We start from the raw sequence: 19,861 nt of genomic DNA on the forward strand, positions 1-19,861 counted from the left end.
GGTGCTTTGTGTGTGTGATCACCCGTGTGTACACCTGTGAGCATGGACGCGCTTGTTTTTTGTTTTTTAAAAGGTTCCTTCATGTAATAATCTGCTAGAGGGTGTGGGGGGGCCACAGCCCCGTCCTCCAGGGCATGAAGCAGGTATGGAGGAGACAAAGAACCACCAACGCACCGATGTCTGAGGGAGTCCGCCACTGGCAGGGGAAGTGGTGGTGGGGGGAGATAGGCCTCCAAACCTTGGAGGGCCTGAGATGTCCCCAGAGAGGTGGCGCCTGATACCCAACCTGACATATAGACACAGACATACAGGCACAAACAGATACAAACATCCATTCCCACCCTCATGCTCTCATATGCACTTAGTCCACACTCAACCAACGTGGAGACAGACATAAAGAGACGCTGTACACACGATCACACTCCCCAAGCGTACTCTACAAAGAAGTTTGTTATTTTCTAATGATGGATGAGTGACAAAATGTTTCTCCCACCGAAAACGCTACGTCCAGATAAACAGAATCAACCTTTTGGGAAGTGCAGGTCAGGTCATCTCTCATCCAATTGTAGATTCCCAACCATAGTGTCTCCTATGTAGGAATGCGTGATATTTTTTCCCCCAAAAAAGTGAAAAAGCAATCTGGACAAGTGCCCCTTGCAACCTTGTTTGATTCTTTAGCCCTTTCCAAAGCCAGGAATAACATCTATTTTATGTCGCAAATTCAATGGCAAATCATGTTGGTGCAAGACTAAAGTCAGAATAATTAAACTTAGAGTGAAAAACATTTCCAATCTCAATCAATTTGAAAGTGGATGCAGACAGACTGAACTGACTTAAGCTAGTCACGATTAACACTGTGAGACAATATTGATATTGTGAGTCATGTTAATTTAATCATTTGTAACATCACACAGAAACAGGAAAACAAGAACAGGCAAACACAATAATATGTAAATAACAGTATATGCAAAACATCATGTTTTCAGCAAAATCAGGAATAAGTTCTTTGTATTTTCTATTTCCAATTAAACAAATCAATGTAAAAGACAAGTTTTGTATAGACACACACATAGTCACACTCTGCTTTTGATGTGAGAATACACCGTTTCCTCAGTTTCCAGTTCATTCTTCTTCTTCCTTCCTCTTGCACTTTTATTTCCAGAGAAATGCAGTGCAGCATAGTTTACATCATGTCCACTTTCAGTCTATGCAAAATAAAATTAATATTGTTATATAAAACTACAGTAAATCGTTCCCCTGAATTAACAATTATGACTTAGTCTTATTACTTACATGTTCATTCATTGTTTGGCTCAAGGCATCTTGTCTTGCTTGTGAAGAGCTGTTTTCTGGGCATAATGTTGATTTTAAAAAATAAAAATCCACATTACCTCATGCTTTCAATTGTGGACTTGACAATTTTACTTTTTTAAAAATCAAAATTATGTTCTTGACCTTGATGTGTTCAAATGTAACGGGGTGTGCACTCAGCAGCTAATATCAAGTGTAAAAGTGTATATAAAATATGTACCAAATACAATTTATTGAAAATGATTTAGAGTCAGTGAATAACACTTACCTTTAAATTGTTTACATGCTACTCTTGGAGTTCGGCAACAGATGCAAACAATATTAAGAATCACAGAAATAAACAAGCAGATTATTGCTATAACCAGCACAGTAAATTCAGAACCTGCCTTTTGCTCTAGAAAAAAAAGGAAAGAAATGATTAATGATTCTGAAAGACAGAGAAAACTAGCTGTCATATTATTCAAAGTCCTACCTATTTGAAGTTTAGTTCCATTTCCAAAGAATAATTCCCAACACGTGGCCACAGCACAGTAGTAAGTCCCTTCATCAGACGAGCTGACGATTTTAGAAAAAGTATAATTGCAGCTCTTCTGGGGGTCAGCTCTTTTATCACATTCTTTACTTTTGTTTCTGTCAGTGTAGATTAATTTTGGATAACTTTTATGTGATCCAGCTCTGAACCAGAGCACGGTGAGATCTCCGGGACATGTCTTTTTGTCAGAGTCAGAGAAGACTGAGCACTGAAAAGTCACTGAGTTTCCTGGTTCCTGGACTGTTGTCAGCGGTGACTGAACAACAGTATAGTCTGATGTCCTTTGAGTGCGTCCTGGATTAAATAAAACAGTGTTAGCAAATGTGACTTTAGGTGTTACACAGTTGTGTGCCTTGCATTGAAATATTTCACTTGGAATATCTTATGAAATCACTAAAATTAGTTTAAAAAAATAGATAAAATGTATCTTAGATTTTATGAAATGTAAATTATTATGTCAGTTTTCAAAGCATGTTTATTAATGATGATATTTTTTCTTAACACTGCTGCTTTACTGGTTAAAGTTAGGGAAAACTTGTAATTAGATCACGTTATTACCTTTGACTAACAAATATGAGCCGCTCCATTCAGTATTCTTGAACCACTCGGTGATTCCACAGTGGTAGATTCCCTCGTCCTCTTGGTTTGCCCTCAAAATGGTCAGGTTGGTGGAATTTTCATTGTAATTAACCTTCCATCTTGATTGAGTAAACTCAGCAGAAAACTCAGGTTGTGCAGATTCCTTCAGTGTCCATATTAATTTTAGAGAGTCGCCGGTACTCTGCTTGTACCAGTCGATTTCTCTACGGCTGAACTGTGAATTCTTACGCAGATCACATGTGAAGGTTACAGTTTCACCAAGCTGAACTGAAGTTATCGGGATAAGTGTATCTAAATTGAAAGAAAACATACAGAATCTACAATATTAAGTCACAATGATTATTGAAAACCATGAAAACAATATGAATATGAACATGAATACAGAATACACGGAATACAAAATAAAATAAAGAAAAAACTTACATCCTTGATGGAGATAAAGCAGTGTAACCAATAACACAATCATCTTGACAGTGTCTCTTTCCTTGAGCTTGAAGATATTTCATTGACTGTAGGAGGTATTACAGCATGTCACACTGTCAAATGAATCTGATTGGTTACCACAGAATAAAGGTTCAAGTGCACTTCCTGTCACACATTTCTGTTGTCCAGGGCAGGTCATCTCTTCCTTATATATTTAGCCATTTTAATTATAAGGTAAATTCCTTTTCTAATTAATGTTAGGGGTTCATCTTGTAGTTGTTTCGTCTTTGCTTTCCAATATTTACTCTCTGTCCTCATTGTGTCTCAGCAGGTTCTTCTACGAAGTGATTGTATTGGTCAGTTGTTCATATCATTTCAAACAACCCTTTTAAGTGTTCAGTGTTTCTCAATAGACATGATGGATCCTTACCAGTTTAAAATGTTCATCTTTAAAATGTAAAAAAATAAAATAAAATGTTAATGTAATGATATAGGTGTGTTAGGGGTTTAAGTCCTGTCTGGGACCATGTTTAAACTTTCCTTTCAGTCATTGATTATTATCATTTTCACATCCTGCCTGGTTAGGTTTAGGCAATACATCTAGGTTAGATCTCGAGTGTTATCTGATTTACAGTGCTCTGTCATATCTAAGAGTGAAGACCCCAGCACACATTTTACATGCATTTATCTGTATGTCCAATAGAGGTTGCTTAAGTCTAAAACTTAAATAGTCATAATTGCAGCTTGCACAATGGACCTATGGGGTCCATTTGTGGTGTGTGGACCATTTTTGTGTTTGCTGCACAGCTATTTAGTGAGCCAAACACACTTCCAGCAACTTCAGATAGAAGAGTTATAATGTAAAGCCCCACCCCTTCCCAGACAACAAATACATCTTTTTTTCTTTTTCTTTTTTTTTTTTTTGGGGGGGGGGGGGGTTGCTTTCCCTTTTGCAAATTAGGGAAGATCATAATGTTTTAATGTAGCTTTGAAACAACCAACAGTTTCACCGTAGTTTACCACTTTAGAAACAGCTTTTCCCTATCGAAGAATTATTAAGTATGAGAAATGTATATCAACAAAGTCAATACAAAACCAATCTGGAAGACTGGCTCTGTGATCGGCTTGAAGCTGGACACTCTGGCAGAGAAGAGGACAATAAAAAAACTGATAGACAATATGGACAATGTTGGGCATCCTCTGCATATGTTCATAAATAACCAGCGGAGTCTGCTCAGCGACAGGTTGCTTCTCCCTACCTCTAGAACCAACAGACTGATCATTGTATTTAGATGCCATTATTTGCACTGTTTCATTCTAAATCCCATACTTTACGAGAGTATAACACTGAGCTACACATGGCAATAAAATAAGGTACTGTGCAAAATGTTTAACCACCACCTTTAGTACCAAAATAGGAAATAGGAAAGTGATTTACTGAAAGTTGCACAAATAGAGGAAAACAGAGTACATAAGACAAAAAAATCTTATACAATTCTAATGACTTTCAAAGCCAATATTTGGTGTGTAAATAGTTTTTTTTAGGCGAACCACTTTTTTAGCATCCTCTGCTCCTGCAGTTTACTTAAGTTTCCAACACAGCATGCTACTATTCACCAAGTTTTCAGCTAATTGCTTTTTGGGAAATGCCTTGTTGCCCATCAAACTGCAACAGGCTGTTTGTAACAAAGCATTTCAAATTACAATTAAAAAGTGGTTCTGTGCTAATTCATCTGTTATGACTATAGATGAGTGAAAAAACATCCAAATGTCCAAAGTAAGACCTCTAGAAAGCCTGGGGAACTACTGCTCAAGAGCACTAAAAACTAAAACATTGTTTTGGGCCTGCAATTTATTGAAAACACTGCTTAAAATGAAACAGGCTGTTTTAGAGGTAATCAAAAGTTTATGACCACACCTCCACAAAAAAAAAAAAAAAGAAAAAAAAAGAAATCAAAGTTCCAAACATGAACTCAGTAATGAGTAGTTCCACCGTTATTGTTGATCACTTCAAAAATTTATTGGGGCATGCTTGATGCAAGCGTTTCCATGAGGTGAGTGGGAACATTTATCCAAGAGGTGAAGACGGCCGCACGAAGGGCATCTACTGTCTGGAACTGTTTTCTATTTTTGTAAACTTTCCTTGCCATCCATCCCCAAAGGTTCTCAACTGGATTTAGATCAGGGGAACACACAGGATGCTCCAAAAGAGGTGATGTCATTCTCCTGGAAGAAGTCGCTTGTCCTGCAGGCATTGTGTACTGTAGCGATGTCTTTTTGAAAACACTCAGTAGTTACCACACAGACGGGGGCCCTCAGTCATGAGGGATGCTCTCTGCAACATCTTGACATAGCCAGCAGCCATTTAATACCCCTGCACCTCCTGAAGCCCCATTTTTCCACTGAAGGAAAAAGCACCCCAGACCATTATGGCGCCCCCTCCACTGTGGCAAGTAGAAAACATTTCAGGTGGGATCTGCTTGTCATGCCAATAATGTTAGAAACCATCAGGACCATCAAGGTTACATTGTTTCTCATCAGAGAATAAAACTTTGTTCCACCTTTCAGTGTCCCATGTTTGGAGCTCTCTTGCAAAGTCCAAACGGTCAGTTCGTTGCAGTTCAAGGAGACGAGGCCTTTGAAGATGTTTTTTTTGTTTTTGAAGCCCTTCAGTCTCAGATGCCACCAGTAATGGCCTTAATTTGGGTCAAGGATCGTCCAGTGTCTTGACGGATAGCCAATTGGATCCTCCAGTTCAGTGCTGGTGAAATTTTTGGGGGTCTTCCACTAGACTTTTTTGTTTCATAACCCTCAGGATCATTTAGGAAATTGTCGTACTACGTCTTACTTCAGCATCGCTGCTAGAGTGAGACGCACTGCTTATGCAGTTCAACAACATGACCACGTTCAAAACGGGAACGTTTTTTTGCCTTTGCCATCAGAACGTCATGACTGTGTGACTACCGGACAGAAGATAACGAATAATCCACAATTTAACACAGAGTTGGCCTTTTAAAGGAATGTGGTCCTAAACTTTTGAGCAGCTGTAAAACAGCCTGATTCAGTCTAAGCATTGTTTTCAATAAATTGCACGGTAAAAAAACCCCGTTTTGTCTCACTCCAATTTCTTCTTGTTATCTGATGAAGCTCTACTTGGAACCTTGTTAGATAACAAGGTGTGTCAACACAGAGCAATTCGCTTGTTGTAGGAAGCAGTCCATTTAATAAACAAGACATAGTTCAGTAACTTTCTATTTATTTCAAACCAACCTACATTGACATAGATATTTACAAAACATGAAGGTCAAAGCTAAATGAAATTAATGCAAAATAAAAAAAAAAATACATCAACATAAGAAAAATGGGTCATGAAGAAATAGATACAGATACAAGAATATCTAGAAACATATCACAACATCAGAAAAAAGAAAAGTTCCACAATGAAAAAACGAATTCATAGATGAAAATCCTTTAGTGAGCTAAACACACTTCCAGCAACATCAGAAAGAACATATATATATAGTGTAAAGCCCTACCCCACCCCCCTTCCAAGTCAACAAATACATTAATTTGTTTTGTTTGGGTTTTTTTTACCAACTAAGATCCTCATGAGCCGTTAAGATGAATTGGTTACCGTGGCGGGGCGCGGCAGGGAAGGCGGAGGCACCTGCGCGGCATTGTAATAACGCCACGCCACGCCAGCTTAGTGATGTGTGTGGCTGGCAGCTGGGATGCTGCAGCCGTGAAAGTGTGTGAACAGCAACCGGTTAGTAAAGTAAGATGTCTCAGAATGCAGAATTATGGTCGGATCATGCCTACTGCCTGCCACAGTGGTGTCGAAACCAAGGAAGCGGCATGGCGGAACTGCGACCAGGCCAGTGGCTGGCCTGGTCGCCCAAATGGTGGCTGAGCTGGCGGCCACATAGCGGGAGCAGGCGGTGGTGTCACGCCACCAGCAGAAAGAACTCTGGGACTGGATAAAGCACGGCACGCAAAGGATTGTGTTTCTGGCAGCTCTGATCCGGTCCTGCCTGCCACTACCACCACCCCCACCAGCGTTCCCCGGCAGCGGGCGAGTTGGTGGGGTCCAGACCAATCCGGCACCCATGATCTAAGTCTACCAAAACATCTTGACCGAGAATCTGTTCATGATCTCAAGCTGAACTACACTTCGTTTCTGCAGCATGACAGTGATTCAAAACACAGCAGCAAGGTGTGTTTGGAGCTCAGTCTGGGAGGACTTCTTTTTTTCTCCTTGTCTTTCCTCATGTTGTGCATTTTCCATTGTTATACCTCTCTGAACTGTATTCCCCATGTGATGTTTGTGTAATGTATGGTGGGTAAGATGGGTAATATGGGGCCAACCTTTGGGATCAATGAAGTTTTATTGAATTGAATTGAACAAGATCATAAGATAAACTAAAGACAAGACTTCGATTGCCTGGAGCAAGAGACAGATATGTGGAATGGAGGAAGGAAGCAAGAGACAAAGCAAGATCTAAGATGATTTTTGGAGTGGCCTAGTCAAAGTGCTGACCTGAGTCCCATTGATATTTGGTTTCATGACCTTAAAAAGGTGCCTCCAATGTGGCTGATGTACAGCAATTCTGCAAAGATGAGTGGGCCAGAATTCCTCCACTGCACTGTCAAGATTCAGTCTCAGTTGCAAGTTTTCACAACTGGAACTGTTTCACACCACTATTTACAATAGTTACAGACTGGTGTCATCAAAGCTGCTTTGCATATTTTAGAACCTATAGATGGAAACTATATATGGTTGTGGGCTTCACTGAAGATGTATATTTGACCTGTTACTGTTCAGACATAAAGAAATATAGTAAGGAATTTATTAAAAGACATTTGGAGTAGTTATGTTTGGCAAATTGATATAAGACACACACACACATGCACATTACACACACACACACACACACACACACACACACACACACACACACACACACACACACACACCTATATATACATAGATAGCTAGATAAGACTTTTTTTCGTACTCAGGACAGTACATAGTTATTCAAATATTGATGATACAGAAAACTCAAATAGCTAGCTCAAAGTTACCACAAATTCAAAGTAGGCAGTGAAGATGAGTGTCACTTATTTGAAAACTGATTTTTTTCATCCATCATTTCAGGTTATTCAATTGAGAACCTTAAGAATTATGAATCAGAACTAGCAAAGTAAAGAAAGCCACTCACACCACAGGGAGAACAAACAGAAAGGCCCCAGCAAGGGTTTGAACCAGGAACCTTTTTCATGTGAAATGACAGTGAACAGTGTGCCACCATGCTGCCCTTACTAATGCATGAACACTGCTGTCTAAACTTTAATTCTGCACTGATGTTCCTTAAAGCAGTCAGATAAACAGTGAGAACTTCATGGTCTGAAGTTCTACAGCTTATCGTGAACAAGTGTCACCATCACCTGACAAACTTACTTTACTGTGATTTTTAAAGTCACTCTAGATGTACCTGAAATTGATGACAGAGACCAAAACCTGCAGGCCGAGATCGACAACTTTTTATTCCCTTTAAACAAAACGTGACCAACACAATTATATCACATGAAATTAAAGAATTTGGCGTTTGAAGTACACTGTTCTACGTCTGTCTATTAAGAAGGGAGTAATACATATACTGTTTCCACCTGTTCCTTTCAATACATTACACTGAGATAAACATATTGATTTGGTCATATAGAAATATATACAGATACAACAATATGTAGGAACATATCACAACATCAGAAAAAAGAAAAGTTCCACAATAAAAAACCATTCATGGATAGGATTAATACTATGTACATCTATTAGAAAAACAAATTAAAAATTAGCATTGTAATTATTTATTTTTGTCTATATAACTATTAATAAAATGCGAGTACAAAAAAGTACATTTCTAACACAATTTAAAATGCAAGAGTCAAATGTCTCTAGCTATTAATCCACCTCAAGAGCCTTTAAATCAGTACAGATGTTTTCGTCCTCTGCAGGTTCTGTTGTCCTTGTTCCTGTATCCCATTTTTCCACAAGTGAAAATTACTACAGAATAAACCAATGAGTCTTCATCTGTCTGAGGAAACAGAAAAATGGCGAGACTTATTTACACAGGGAGACATTAAAACATACAAAAAGCTTGAAGAGATTTTTTTTTTCATAACTACCTGCAGAATTTCCTGATCTCCTTTTTCTGTCACATTTGTTCGTAAAGCGACTGCATCTGATAAATAAATCCACAACATTAATGTGAGTCCAATTTTGTTGAATATTGTTTGGTAAATTAATGTATGATTGACTTTGCATACCATTGCAACCCACACATGAGCTATTGTTCTTGACTGATTAGAGAGGCTATAACAATCAGGGTTACAGCCAAAGCAACACATAACAGATAGAGAAGTGCATTGTCCTTCACTGAATTAGTCTTGTTGACTGCTGAAATAAAACAAAAGAAAATGAATTATGTTAGCAATGATTAAGTGTTGTCAGATATATTTTTTATATAGATTGATTTAGCATTACAGAATATTAGGTAAAAAACTAGAATCTAATCAAATGGACAAATATTCCAATTTTCCCCATTGCATAAAAACATGATTCAGTTACCGTCAGTATCGGCTTTTGTTTTGTCTCCAGAAAAAGATTCCACACATGTGGCCACAGCACAGTAATACGTCTGAGAATCAGAGGAGCTGGAGTTTCTGAAGTAGCTGTAGAAACATGTTTTTGTTGAGAGTCCCTCTGAGTTCCTTTCATATTCATCTCCACCATTTACATGAGCACAATTAGAATCCAAGTGAGATTGATGTGGTTCTGCACTCAAACAGAACACGTTGTCATCTACTGGACATGTTTTATTCAGGAAGTCATGAAAGACCGAACACTGGAGAGTTACTGTGTGTTCCTGATGGACAGGATCAGATGGAGGAGTTGTAGTGAAAGGAGGCTCTGGTCCTACGAAAATGAAACAAAATTATGTGAAAAATTCACTTGTTATTTTAAAGACCAATTTAAATAGAAAAGGGAAAAAGAAAGAAGGAAAGACAAAAAGAAAGAAAAGCTTGTGAAAACTTGACTTAAATAAATGCCATATATGCCTCTGTTCATCAATATAGAAACAACCTATGTAATTTCAGAAGAAAATGTTTTTCTATTCTTACCTTGAACTTTTAAGTAGGTTCCATTCAAAAATGTTAGTTCTCGGTTTGCTGTTTTCATACAGATGTAAACTCCTGTATCACTCTGCTGTGCTTTTGTAATATACAGATCAAATATTCCAGGATCTGTTACAGTTCTAATGCGCTGATCAGCACTCTGAGAGCTAAATGATCTTCCTAAGATTTTAGGAAAGTCTCCAGAAACAAGCTTGAGCCAAAACAAGGTTCCTACATCTCTACGGGGGCACGTCAGGTTAATATTCTCCCCAACGTAAACAGTCTTTGTCTCGAAAGTCTGTTCATCTGAGCAATCTGAAAAATATTATTCAAGTCAGACATGAACAAGAGACAGAATCATTTACCTTGTCTTCTCTTCATTATCTATATAAAAATGGCAATAATTGAAATATATTATTATATATTTATATTTATAGTTAAATATATTTATATGTAAATCTGATGTCTCTACAAATACTTACATCCAAAACTGAGCGTCAGCAACAAATAAAATACAACCATTTCTGGATTTTGTTTGTTTGTTTGTTGTATTACCTTCCTGATACTGTTGTAAAAATAACTTAATATAAAAGAATCATCCAGATATAAGTATTGGTAGTGGGAGGGAACTATTTCAGAGCAGTCTGATTGGCTACTTGTTATGTTGGTGTATCACTCCATTACTGGAGTGGAAACAGTATCAACCATTGTTCCAACTAAAGCACATAAAGCAACACCAAATGTAAGCCCTGTCGTCTCATATTTGATTCTTGTGGGTTTCTCAAACTGAAAGTTAAAAAAAAGAACACAACAAAGCTGAAGCACATTTTATATTAATGCCAATATGACAGTTATCGAGCCATTGTAAACAATTAACCCTTAATGATTTAAAAGAACTCAACTTGAAATTGTAATTCTGGTTAAATGTAGGGTTATTTAAGTGATATTTAATTCATTTTAATTGTTTAAAAGTTAAAATCTTATTGATCACTGAAGGCTGCAAAAACCATGTGTTTCAGTCTGGTTAAGGCATCGTCAAAGTTAGACAACAAGAATGTCTTTGCATAACCCTAGATAATGACTGTAGCCATTGTAAACAACTCATAATGACAGGATGCTACATGGCAGGGACTACTGCTATGCCACTGAACACCAGGAGGTTTGTTCAGTGTTTTAACATTTTCAATAGTTGTGAAACACACATTTTATCATAGTAGTACGGGGGTTAAAACCGTTGCCTCACAGCAAGAAGGCCTGAGTTTGACTCCACAATCCAGGCTGTTGTCTTTCTCTGTGGCGCTTGCATGTTCTTCCCATGTTTGTGTGGGTTCTCTCTCCCTCCCTTAGTCCATAGAAATGCAGTTAGTGGGCTTAGGTTAATTGGTGATTCTAAATTAGCCAAAGGTGTGAATGTGAGTGCAAATGGATATCTGACTCTCTGTGTTAGCCCTGTGAAAGACTGGTGACCTGTCCAGGGGCTAAAGGGCCTCTGGCTCTACGGTTGCTGAAAAAAACTCCAGCACCTTACAACCCTGATAAGTGAAAGAGAATGGATGGGTGGATATTTTATCTCATGTCATCATCTCATGTCAGTTATGTCATTAACATCCATTGGTATAAATTGAAGAACTCAACATGTTAACAGTAAACAGTTTAAAAGTAAACTTTGACTAGTTGCTAGATAATTTCACAAGTGTTTTGATTCCTAAGGCCCTTAAATAAACAGATCACATGCATAAAATGCAAAATCTGTTAACCTGCCATATGATCAATTAATTTACTTAATTCACTATTAATTTGCATATATTTAATTCAATTCTATTTATACAGCACCAAATCATGACAACTGTCACCTCAATGGGCTTTATATTGTAAGACAGACATTACAATAATAGAGAAAAAACCAATAATCATATGACCCCTATGAGCAAGTACTTTGACGACAGTGGGAAGGAAAAAAGGAAGGAACGAAGGAAAAAAGCCATCTCTAGGCGCAGCAGTCTTAGCTAATTACAGGCCAACCTCTAACCTTCCTTTCATATAAAAAAATCTTCAAAGTGTAGTTGTAAAACAGCTAACTGATCATCTGCAGAGGAATGTCTTATTTGAAGAGTTACAGTCAGGTTTCAGAGGCCGTCACAGTACAGGAACAGCTTTACAGTACAGGGTCACCTGGTCCAGCTCTAACTATATGCTTTAGCAAAAAGGAAAGCTTTAACCCTTGTGTGGTGTTCATATTTTTGTTACTCAGCCAGTGTTCATGGGTCTGGTGGACCCGCTAGAGTTTTGGCTTTCGAAATTAACACTATCAAACAATTTTATGTTAAATTACTCAACAGATGTTCACTTCATCCCAATTACAAACCATATGAACAGCAAACATGGTTAATTTTTTCCCTTTACCTTTGTTAGATCATATTTATGAATTAATGTGTTTCTCGTTTTTTTTTTTTTTTATAAAATGTTATAAAAAAAATCAGTTATAATCAAGTGGAGTGAGTGGAAAGACACAACACATTTACACGTGAAGCAACATGTTTCACAACTAAATGGGATCAGCTGCTCATCAATGGTGACATTAGGCCCAGGTTTGTAAAACAGGGGGAGGTGGTGCACCCACTTATCCCACACTGTCCTGATGGCAGCTAGCTTGTCTCTCTGCCGTCGAGCTGTTCTGTCGTCTCGGTTATCAAAACGGAAATTTTGTGGAACTTTTCCAGAGACATTGATGCACGGAAAGGTTCGTGCCGGTTTCTGCATCCCACAGGGATTCTGTGGATTCCCCTTTGGACCTGAAAACTCCTGCAAGGATAAGATGAATTTGGTCCATCTCCTTCCACCTCTCTCCAAAAACACACTCCTTCTAGATTACTGCAATGCAGAAAAAAATTCTGGATGGAATCTGGGATGAAAAGCTCAAATGATGACTTGATGTCCTGCACATGAGTAACTGCCAGCCGTGTTGGCCCTGGCTTATCACAGTAACAGCTCTGCAGGGTGGCTCATTTCTTGGGCAAGAAGACCATTCAATTTCACCAGTTATTGACATCCATATTTCTTCACTTGCTGTCTGGTGGGCTTGTTCTGGTCCTGGAGCTGGCAGCAGATGGGGTACTCGTCTTTGTTTTGTTACTAAATGGTGATCAACCTCATCCTCTTCTTCAAAGTCACTGTCAGACTCTGAATTTTCAGAAATGTGAAATATTCTGAAACCTCTTTGTCAACATCATCATCCGAAGCTCCTCTCTCTTCCAAAATCAATTGGATGGCCCTCGCAGCAGATAATCTTTTGCCATCTTGATCAGTTGTGATAAAGAACCACACTGGCAAAGTCTTATTTATAGTATTATGCCCCTAATTAGCAGGAGGGACAGGGTATGAGAAAATAAAATTTGGATCCCTCAAGAAAGAGGGTAAAATGTGTGGGAATGTAAGAGCAGACGGTGTTGATAGTTGAATTTTCAACAATGTTGCAACTTTGCGCGGGAGCAGGAGGGGAAGAAAACACTATCAGCAGCACCAGAAAGGAGGAAGACAGAGTGTGGGAACACAGGACCTACACTTTCAACACTTTTATTAGACCTGGGTCCAGTGGACCCGAACACCTTGTATGTAATGTAAATGCGTGGGGGGAGGTACCGTATGAGGTCATTGAAAATTAGTTCGGATTTATGTTCTTCACAGAAAATAAGCCAAAGCCAATGAATTTCAGGTTGAAAAAATAATTAATTGTTTCATTTTTCTTTTGAAAAAAATTGAAAACGGGTCTCACAGACCCGAACACCATACAATGGTTAAGCCTAATCTTAAAAGTAGAGATAGTGTCTGTCTCCTATATCCAAACTGGAAGCTGGTTCCACAGAGGAGGAGCCTGAAAACTGAAGGTTCTGCCTCCCATTCTACTTTTAAATACTCTAGGAACAACAAGTAGGCCTGCAGCGCGAGAGCAAAGTGCTCTAATGGGGTGATATGGTACTACAAAGTTGTTGAGATAAAATGGAGCCTGATTGTTCAAGGCCTTGTATGTGAGGAGCAGGATTGTGAATTCAAATCTATGGTAAATGGCCTGTATTTGTACAGCGCTTTACTTAGTCCCTAGGGACCCCAAAGCACTTTCCACGTTCAGTCATCCACACATTCACACACTGGTGATGGCAGCTACATTGTAGCCACAGCCACCCTGGGGCGCACTGGCAAGGCTGCCGGACACTGGCGCCACCGGGCCCTCTGACCACCACCAGTAGGCAACGGGTGAAGTGTCTTGCCCAAGGACACAACGACCGAGACTGTAAGAGCCGGGGCTCAAACCAGCAACCTTCCGATTACAAGACGAACCGCCAACTCTTGAGCCACGACCGCCCCGTGGCTCAAGAGCCAATGACGGGAAACCAATTTAGGTGAAAAATGTTCTCTCTTTCGAGTACCTGTCAGTACTCTGGCTGCAGTATCTTGGATTAACTGAAGGCTTTTCAGGGAGTTTTTAGGACTTCCCGATAACAACAAATTAGAGTAGTCCAACCTAGAAGTTATAAATGCATGAACTAGTTTTTCAGTGCCACTCTGAGACAGGGTATTTCTAATTTTAGTTATGGAACAAAAAAGTCAAATGGAAGACCCAAAAACATTTCATCAGCACTGAGCTGGAGGATCCAATTGGCTGTCTGACACTGGATGATCCTCGACCCAGATTAAGGTCGTTACTGGTGCCGACTGCAACCCCATAACCATCAGACGACATCTGAGACTGAACGGCTTCAAAAATGTAAAACTTCTTCAAAGGCCTCGTCTCCTTGAACATCACAGATCTGAGCTTTTGGACTAACATGAGACACTGAAAGGTGGAACAAAGTTTTATTCTCTGATGAGAAACAATGTAACCTTGATGGTTTCCAGCGCGACTGGCATGACAAGCAGATCCCACCTGAGATGTTTTCTACTCACCACAGTGGACGGAGCGCAATAATGGTCTGGGGTGCTTTTTCCTTCAGTGGAACAATGGGGCTTCAGGAGGTGCAGGGGTATTAAATGGCTGCTGGCTATGTCAAGATATTGTAGAGAGCATTCCTCATGACTGAGGGCCCCCGTCTGTGTGGTAACTACTGGGTTTCTCAACAGAACAACGCTACAGCACGCAATGCCCGCAGGACAAGGGACTTCTTCCAGGAGAATAACATCACCCCTTTTGGAGCATCCTGTGTGTTCACCTGATCTAAATCCAGTTGAGAACCTTTGGGGATGGATGGCAAGGGAAGTTAAAAATAGAAGAAAAATAGAAAAGTGTTCCAGACAGTAGATGTCCTTCGTGTGGCCATCTTCACCACTTGGAGAAATGTTCCCACTCACCTCATGGAAACACTTGCATCAAGCATGCTGCAACGCATTTTTGAAATGATCAACAATAAAATGATGGAACTACTCATTACTGAGTTCGTGTTTAGAATTTATTTTTGGGTGGGTTTATGGGTTTTTTTGGAAGTGCGGTCTTAAACTTTTGATCAGCTGCAAATCAGCCTGTTTCAGTTTAAGCGTTGAATAAATTGCATGCTCTAAAAAAAATGTTTTTCTTGCTGCATGTTGATGGAAAAATATTCATGATGATGTATAAGTCTCAACATCTCACTTCTGTATTAAATATGGCACAATAGATGTTTACAACAACAGTCCTTGTAGTGCATTTCTTATTCTGTGTTCTTATTCTTAGGATGTTAAATATTGCACTCTTGTTAAAGGCAAGGGCAACTAACAAAGGGAAGATTTTAGCTATGCACACATTCTTTGGTATCACTCTCACCTGAACTGAACTTTTCATGTTCACTCATGTTTGCTGTGTTTTATTATTTTTGTTTCTCACTGTTACACTCCAGCACTGCAAACTATTTTCCTCAGTATTACTTTTGTTTGCAGCTGTTCCAGACCTTGTGCTTACACAGAGTAGCACAGGTGACTGGAATCCCCTGCATAAAACGAAAATGTTTAGAGAATGTGCACAGGTGCGCAACTCAGCCTCTTCTGGCACTATTCCTCCCTTTTTGCCTCAGCACGGGTTTTAAATGCTTGAATCAAGTCATTACCAAATCACGTGTGTCTGTTCCTGGCAGAAAAGTCTATTGTAGCACAAAACCACAATCTCAGTTTTGGTCAAGCTAGAGATCTGTGTGTTACATGACAGCCTCCCGTCTGAGACCACTTTCAGTTCTGCTTACAACAATAATAATAAAAGAAATTCTTCACATTAGTAATGTGCATGATGATTTACACATAACAATATACCATAGGTAAGCATTTAAGAAGTAAATGTGAAGTTTAAAGGGTGAACATGAAAAGCTTTTTCTTAAAAAGTTGTTTTACTTTGCATATTCTGCCTTTTCTTAATGTCTGCACACAAAGACAACTAAACCTAAAGTCAAAGTCATCGCTGACAAACAAACAGTGCATGGAAACTTAAGCATGTGGTTGGGCTTTCAAAGAAAGGTGTAAATACAAAGCGGCTTTTCTTCCTGTTTCACTCTACACTTCAGTTTCAGGAAGCTGCTCTTGTTTTTTTTTCCATCCATTTGAGAAGTCTAGCAGATTAACACTATATAAAAGTAAAAATATTATCAGAACACATTTAAAAGAGTATTTGAAGGGTACAGCAACAAGGAAACAAACTAGACTATTTTTTTTTTATTCTACACTTTTCTATGTTTTTATAGCTGCTTCCAGAAGAGGGGAGGTGCTAATCAATTGTCCCTCCCTGTCCTTTGTGGCAGTGAAATTATTTAATGGCAAATTATTGACTATAGGTTTGAAACCTTGGTAAAGTGTGTTCATATGTGCCTCTCTTAGCACAGTGATGGATAAGTACTTTAATTTGAAAGATCAAATTAAGTATGCATTTAAATACAGTTGTATGAATATTGCATACATGTAACACTTTATGAGAGATGCATAAAGTTGTAGACGCTTGGTGTTTGAAGGGAGCTTGCTGACGTCTTTGCTCACTTCATATCCTGTTAAAGCACACAGTGAGTTCTGTTCTGAGTAAACAGCTTCAGTAGTTGGTCAAGGGGTGGAGAAATGGCCCACCACAACTTTAGTTTGTCAGTATAGTTGTTGCTTGTGGCTTTGCTTGTTGTTCTCATGACTAAAACGCAGAAGGCCCTTTCAAAGTCATTTGAGAGTATAAAGAAAGTTTTTATCATATGTATAAATATTATTGCATATTTTTAAACATAGACATTGTTTTAACAATATAAAATAGTTGTGGAAAGGCTTGGTAGACAAATATCGCCATTCTAGCAAAACCACTGCCTCTCTGCAAGTTGTCTCACTCACTTTCTGTCTCCATTTGCATACAGCAAGAAACCAAAGACAAGAACCTGGTTAAACACAGAATTTTCTTATTTCATTAGCAATTATAGTAATCCTTCCCCTGTTCTTGGTATGCTTTATAAAGGACTGAAAAAAGTGTTAGGACTTTTATTTTTTTGTTGATTCCAAGTAAATTACTGGGTTTTGCTTTTGGGTTAGTTATGATTATAACATGTGTCTTGTTTTCATGTGAAAACAGGCAGTCTGAAGATCTGGCTGACCCTTGGATCTCTTGGAGTGCATCGGTGACTCATCTAGGGGGTGGTAGTGGGAGGTGATTGGTTGATTGCACAAAAGACTGAATGATTCAATGATGACTCAGCAGATATGTCCTTGGACTGGAGCAGATGGGTCAAATGTCACACAGCAATGCTTGGTCAGCAGTTGTTCATCCAGTGTACCTCCTCGTTCAGCTGGATGAGTACACTGTTGCCTTTATGGAGCCTTTGGGGGTCCAGTCCCATCCAAAAAGGTGCCTACTGAGCTAAATTCTATCGACATATTTTCACAACTATATATAGTATACAGTAGAGTATTAAAAAAACGTCCTCATTTAAAAATAAATAAATAAATAGGAGGTAAGAGGTGAGACAAATGCCTCCCTGTCAAGTTGCCCATCCAGTCCATATGCTCTGGCTCAGACACTGAGGAAGTATCTCAACTGACAAAAGTCTGTCTAAGGCAGGGGTGCCACACTCATTTTACAAATGTAGTTGTAAAAAAAACTGGCATTTCTGGAGTATAAAATGAAAAACAGAAACTTTTCTGTTTTTCAGAAAGTTACACACTAAGGTTTATTAGAGACATTGCCTAGAGACATTGTTTATTAGAGACATTGTGTCAGCAGTCATTGGGGGGGGGACTAAATCAGCGGCTGACAACACTGTGCTCAACAGTTGACAGCTGCATAATAAGCGAGCAAATAAGGCAGAAAATAGAGTTTTGATGCGAAACTGGTCTCGAAGCATAATGAGACATAGTCGTGGTGGAAGTAAGACAGACAAGTAGGAATTCATTACTATGCTTTTGTTAAATGTGAAGTGTAGTTTTGGTCTTCTTTTGCTGTTGGTTCAGTGAATTTTGGTCAGAGAGAGACAAAACCTTCAGTTTCTGACTCTTTGAGATGTCTGTTTTCAGCATCCAATGGCATATTTGTGTACGTACTGTCAGGTGAACAGGATTTGCTGCTTTGTGTTTACATGTTTTTGTGGAAGCTGTTTGCCTGTGCTTTATCGTTTGTTGTTTTAGCAGTTTGGTGGTTGTTGAAATGGTTTTGTGAGTTTTAGCTGAGATTCTGACGTTTCACTAGTTTCCACACGTCTATGTATGAAAACAGATCTGGGGATGCATCTGTTTTACTTTGTGTTGTATGAATGGTCATAAGGGGGCTTTTCAATAGGAAAAGCTATAAAACTTGTAAAAAAAAAATGCAGTTAAAAGTTCAAAAGTGATACTTGTGCTTGTTTTTGGTGAGCATCAGATCAAGCAAATTAAGAATTTACCATTCAAAGACACTTTCCTTATAGTTTCTTTTATGTAATATTCAGTACTGAACTGTAAACTTAGTCTTTTTCAAGAAAGCAATTTCTTTTTTCACTGTTTTCATAAAAGCCTTGTTTTTATGCATTTTCTACTAGAGAAAACCTCCTTGAGGTTTGAGGCCCCGAGAGGTTTGAAACCTTTTGTCCACCACAATGGAAAATGGTTGAAAATTAGAACGGGTATCACTTTAGCCAGCTTCTAAGTTTATAAATTATGGACTCAGCTTTGGAGGCTCCAGTGTCACTGAAATGCAGCCAGATGCTGCTCATTTTGCTTGTATCTCCACTTTTTCCTGAGACGCTTGCATTTTAAACTATAGTATTTTATCTCTGTGTACACGGGCTGTACCACTACACTTGCTGTCTTGTCTGCCCCCTTCCTTCTCTCACATAATGTTATGATCCCAGTCTGTCTTTGCACGTGATTGGCTGCATGATGTGCCCATGACAATAAAAGTCCCATCCCTACCTGCATGGATTCTCAGCAGGGCTGAAGATTTGACTCCCTCATACTGATGGGCCATTAATAACTAACATATGAAATTATCTTGCAGGACAGATATAATGTGGCCCACAGGCTATACATTTGAAACACTTCATCTAAGGAGTCAAGTAACCACACAATTTTCCACAATTAGACAATTCTAGACTTAAATTTTTGACTGTGTACATGTGGTTGACTCTCTAATATACATGACTGTCTACCTTTTCTAAAACATCATCACAAAACAAAGTGGAAAATAACAGAATGACATTAAAACGTGATAACATTCAAATATATAATTTTATTATAATATGTTATTTATTTTTTCAATAAATATAACTGTATTTTTTGTTTCAGAATTTAAATAAAACCCACGATGGAGCTTGAAATGCATTTCACACTTGCATTTGTCATAAAAAATATAGTAAACCCTAATAACAGCAG

At 38.7% G+C, this 19,861-nt stretch overlaps 1 protein-coding gene and 1 pseudogene across 1 annotated transcript; both read right to left on the reverse strand.

Moving 5' to 3' along the window:
- Positions 1-1,073: 1,073 nt before the first annotated feature.
- On the reverse strand, positions 1,074-2,909 carry LOC146676792 (signal-regulatory protein beta-2-like). Its single transcript, XM_085415138.1, has 6 exons — positions 2,867-2,909; positions 2,402-2,734; positions 1,784-2,137; positions 1,580-1,705; positions 1,294-1,349; positions 1,074-1,205 (listed from the first exon to the last, which is right to left on the reverse strand). Exons 1-6 carry the CDS (start codon positions 2,907-2,909, stop codon positions 1,074-1,076), a joined length of 1,044 nt encoding a protein of 347 aa, XP_085271264.1.
- A 5,916-nt stretch (positions 2,910-8,825) lies between these two features.
- LOC146676793 (uncharacterized) lies at positions 8,826-10,103 on the reverse strand (annotated as a pseudogene).
- Between the last annotated feature and the right edge of the window lie 9,758 nt (positions 10,104-19,861).

This window comes from Rhamphochromis longiceps, linkage group LG2, assembly GCF_057381845.1.
Source record: "Rhamphochromis longiceps isolate RC_006_pf linkage group LG2, R_longiceps_female_GT1.1, whole genome shotgun sequence".
NCBI lineage: Eukaryota > Metazoa > Chordata > Actinopteri > Cichliformes > Cichlidae > Rhamphochromis > Rhamphochromis longiceps.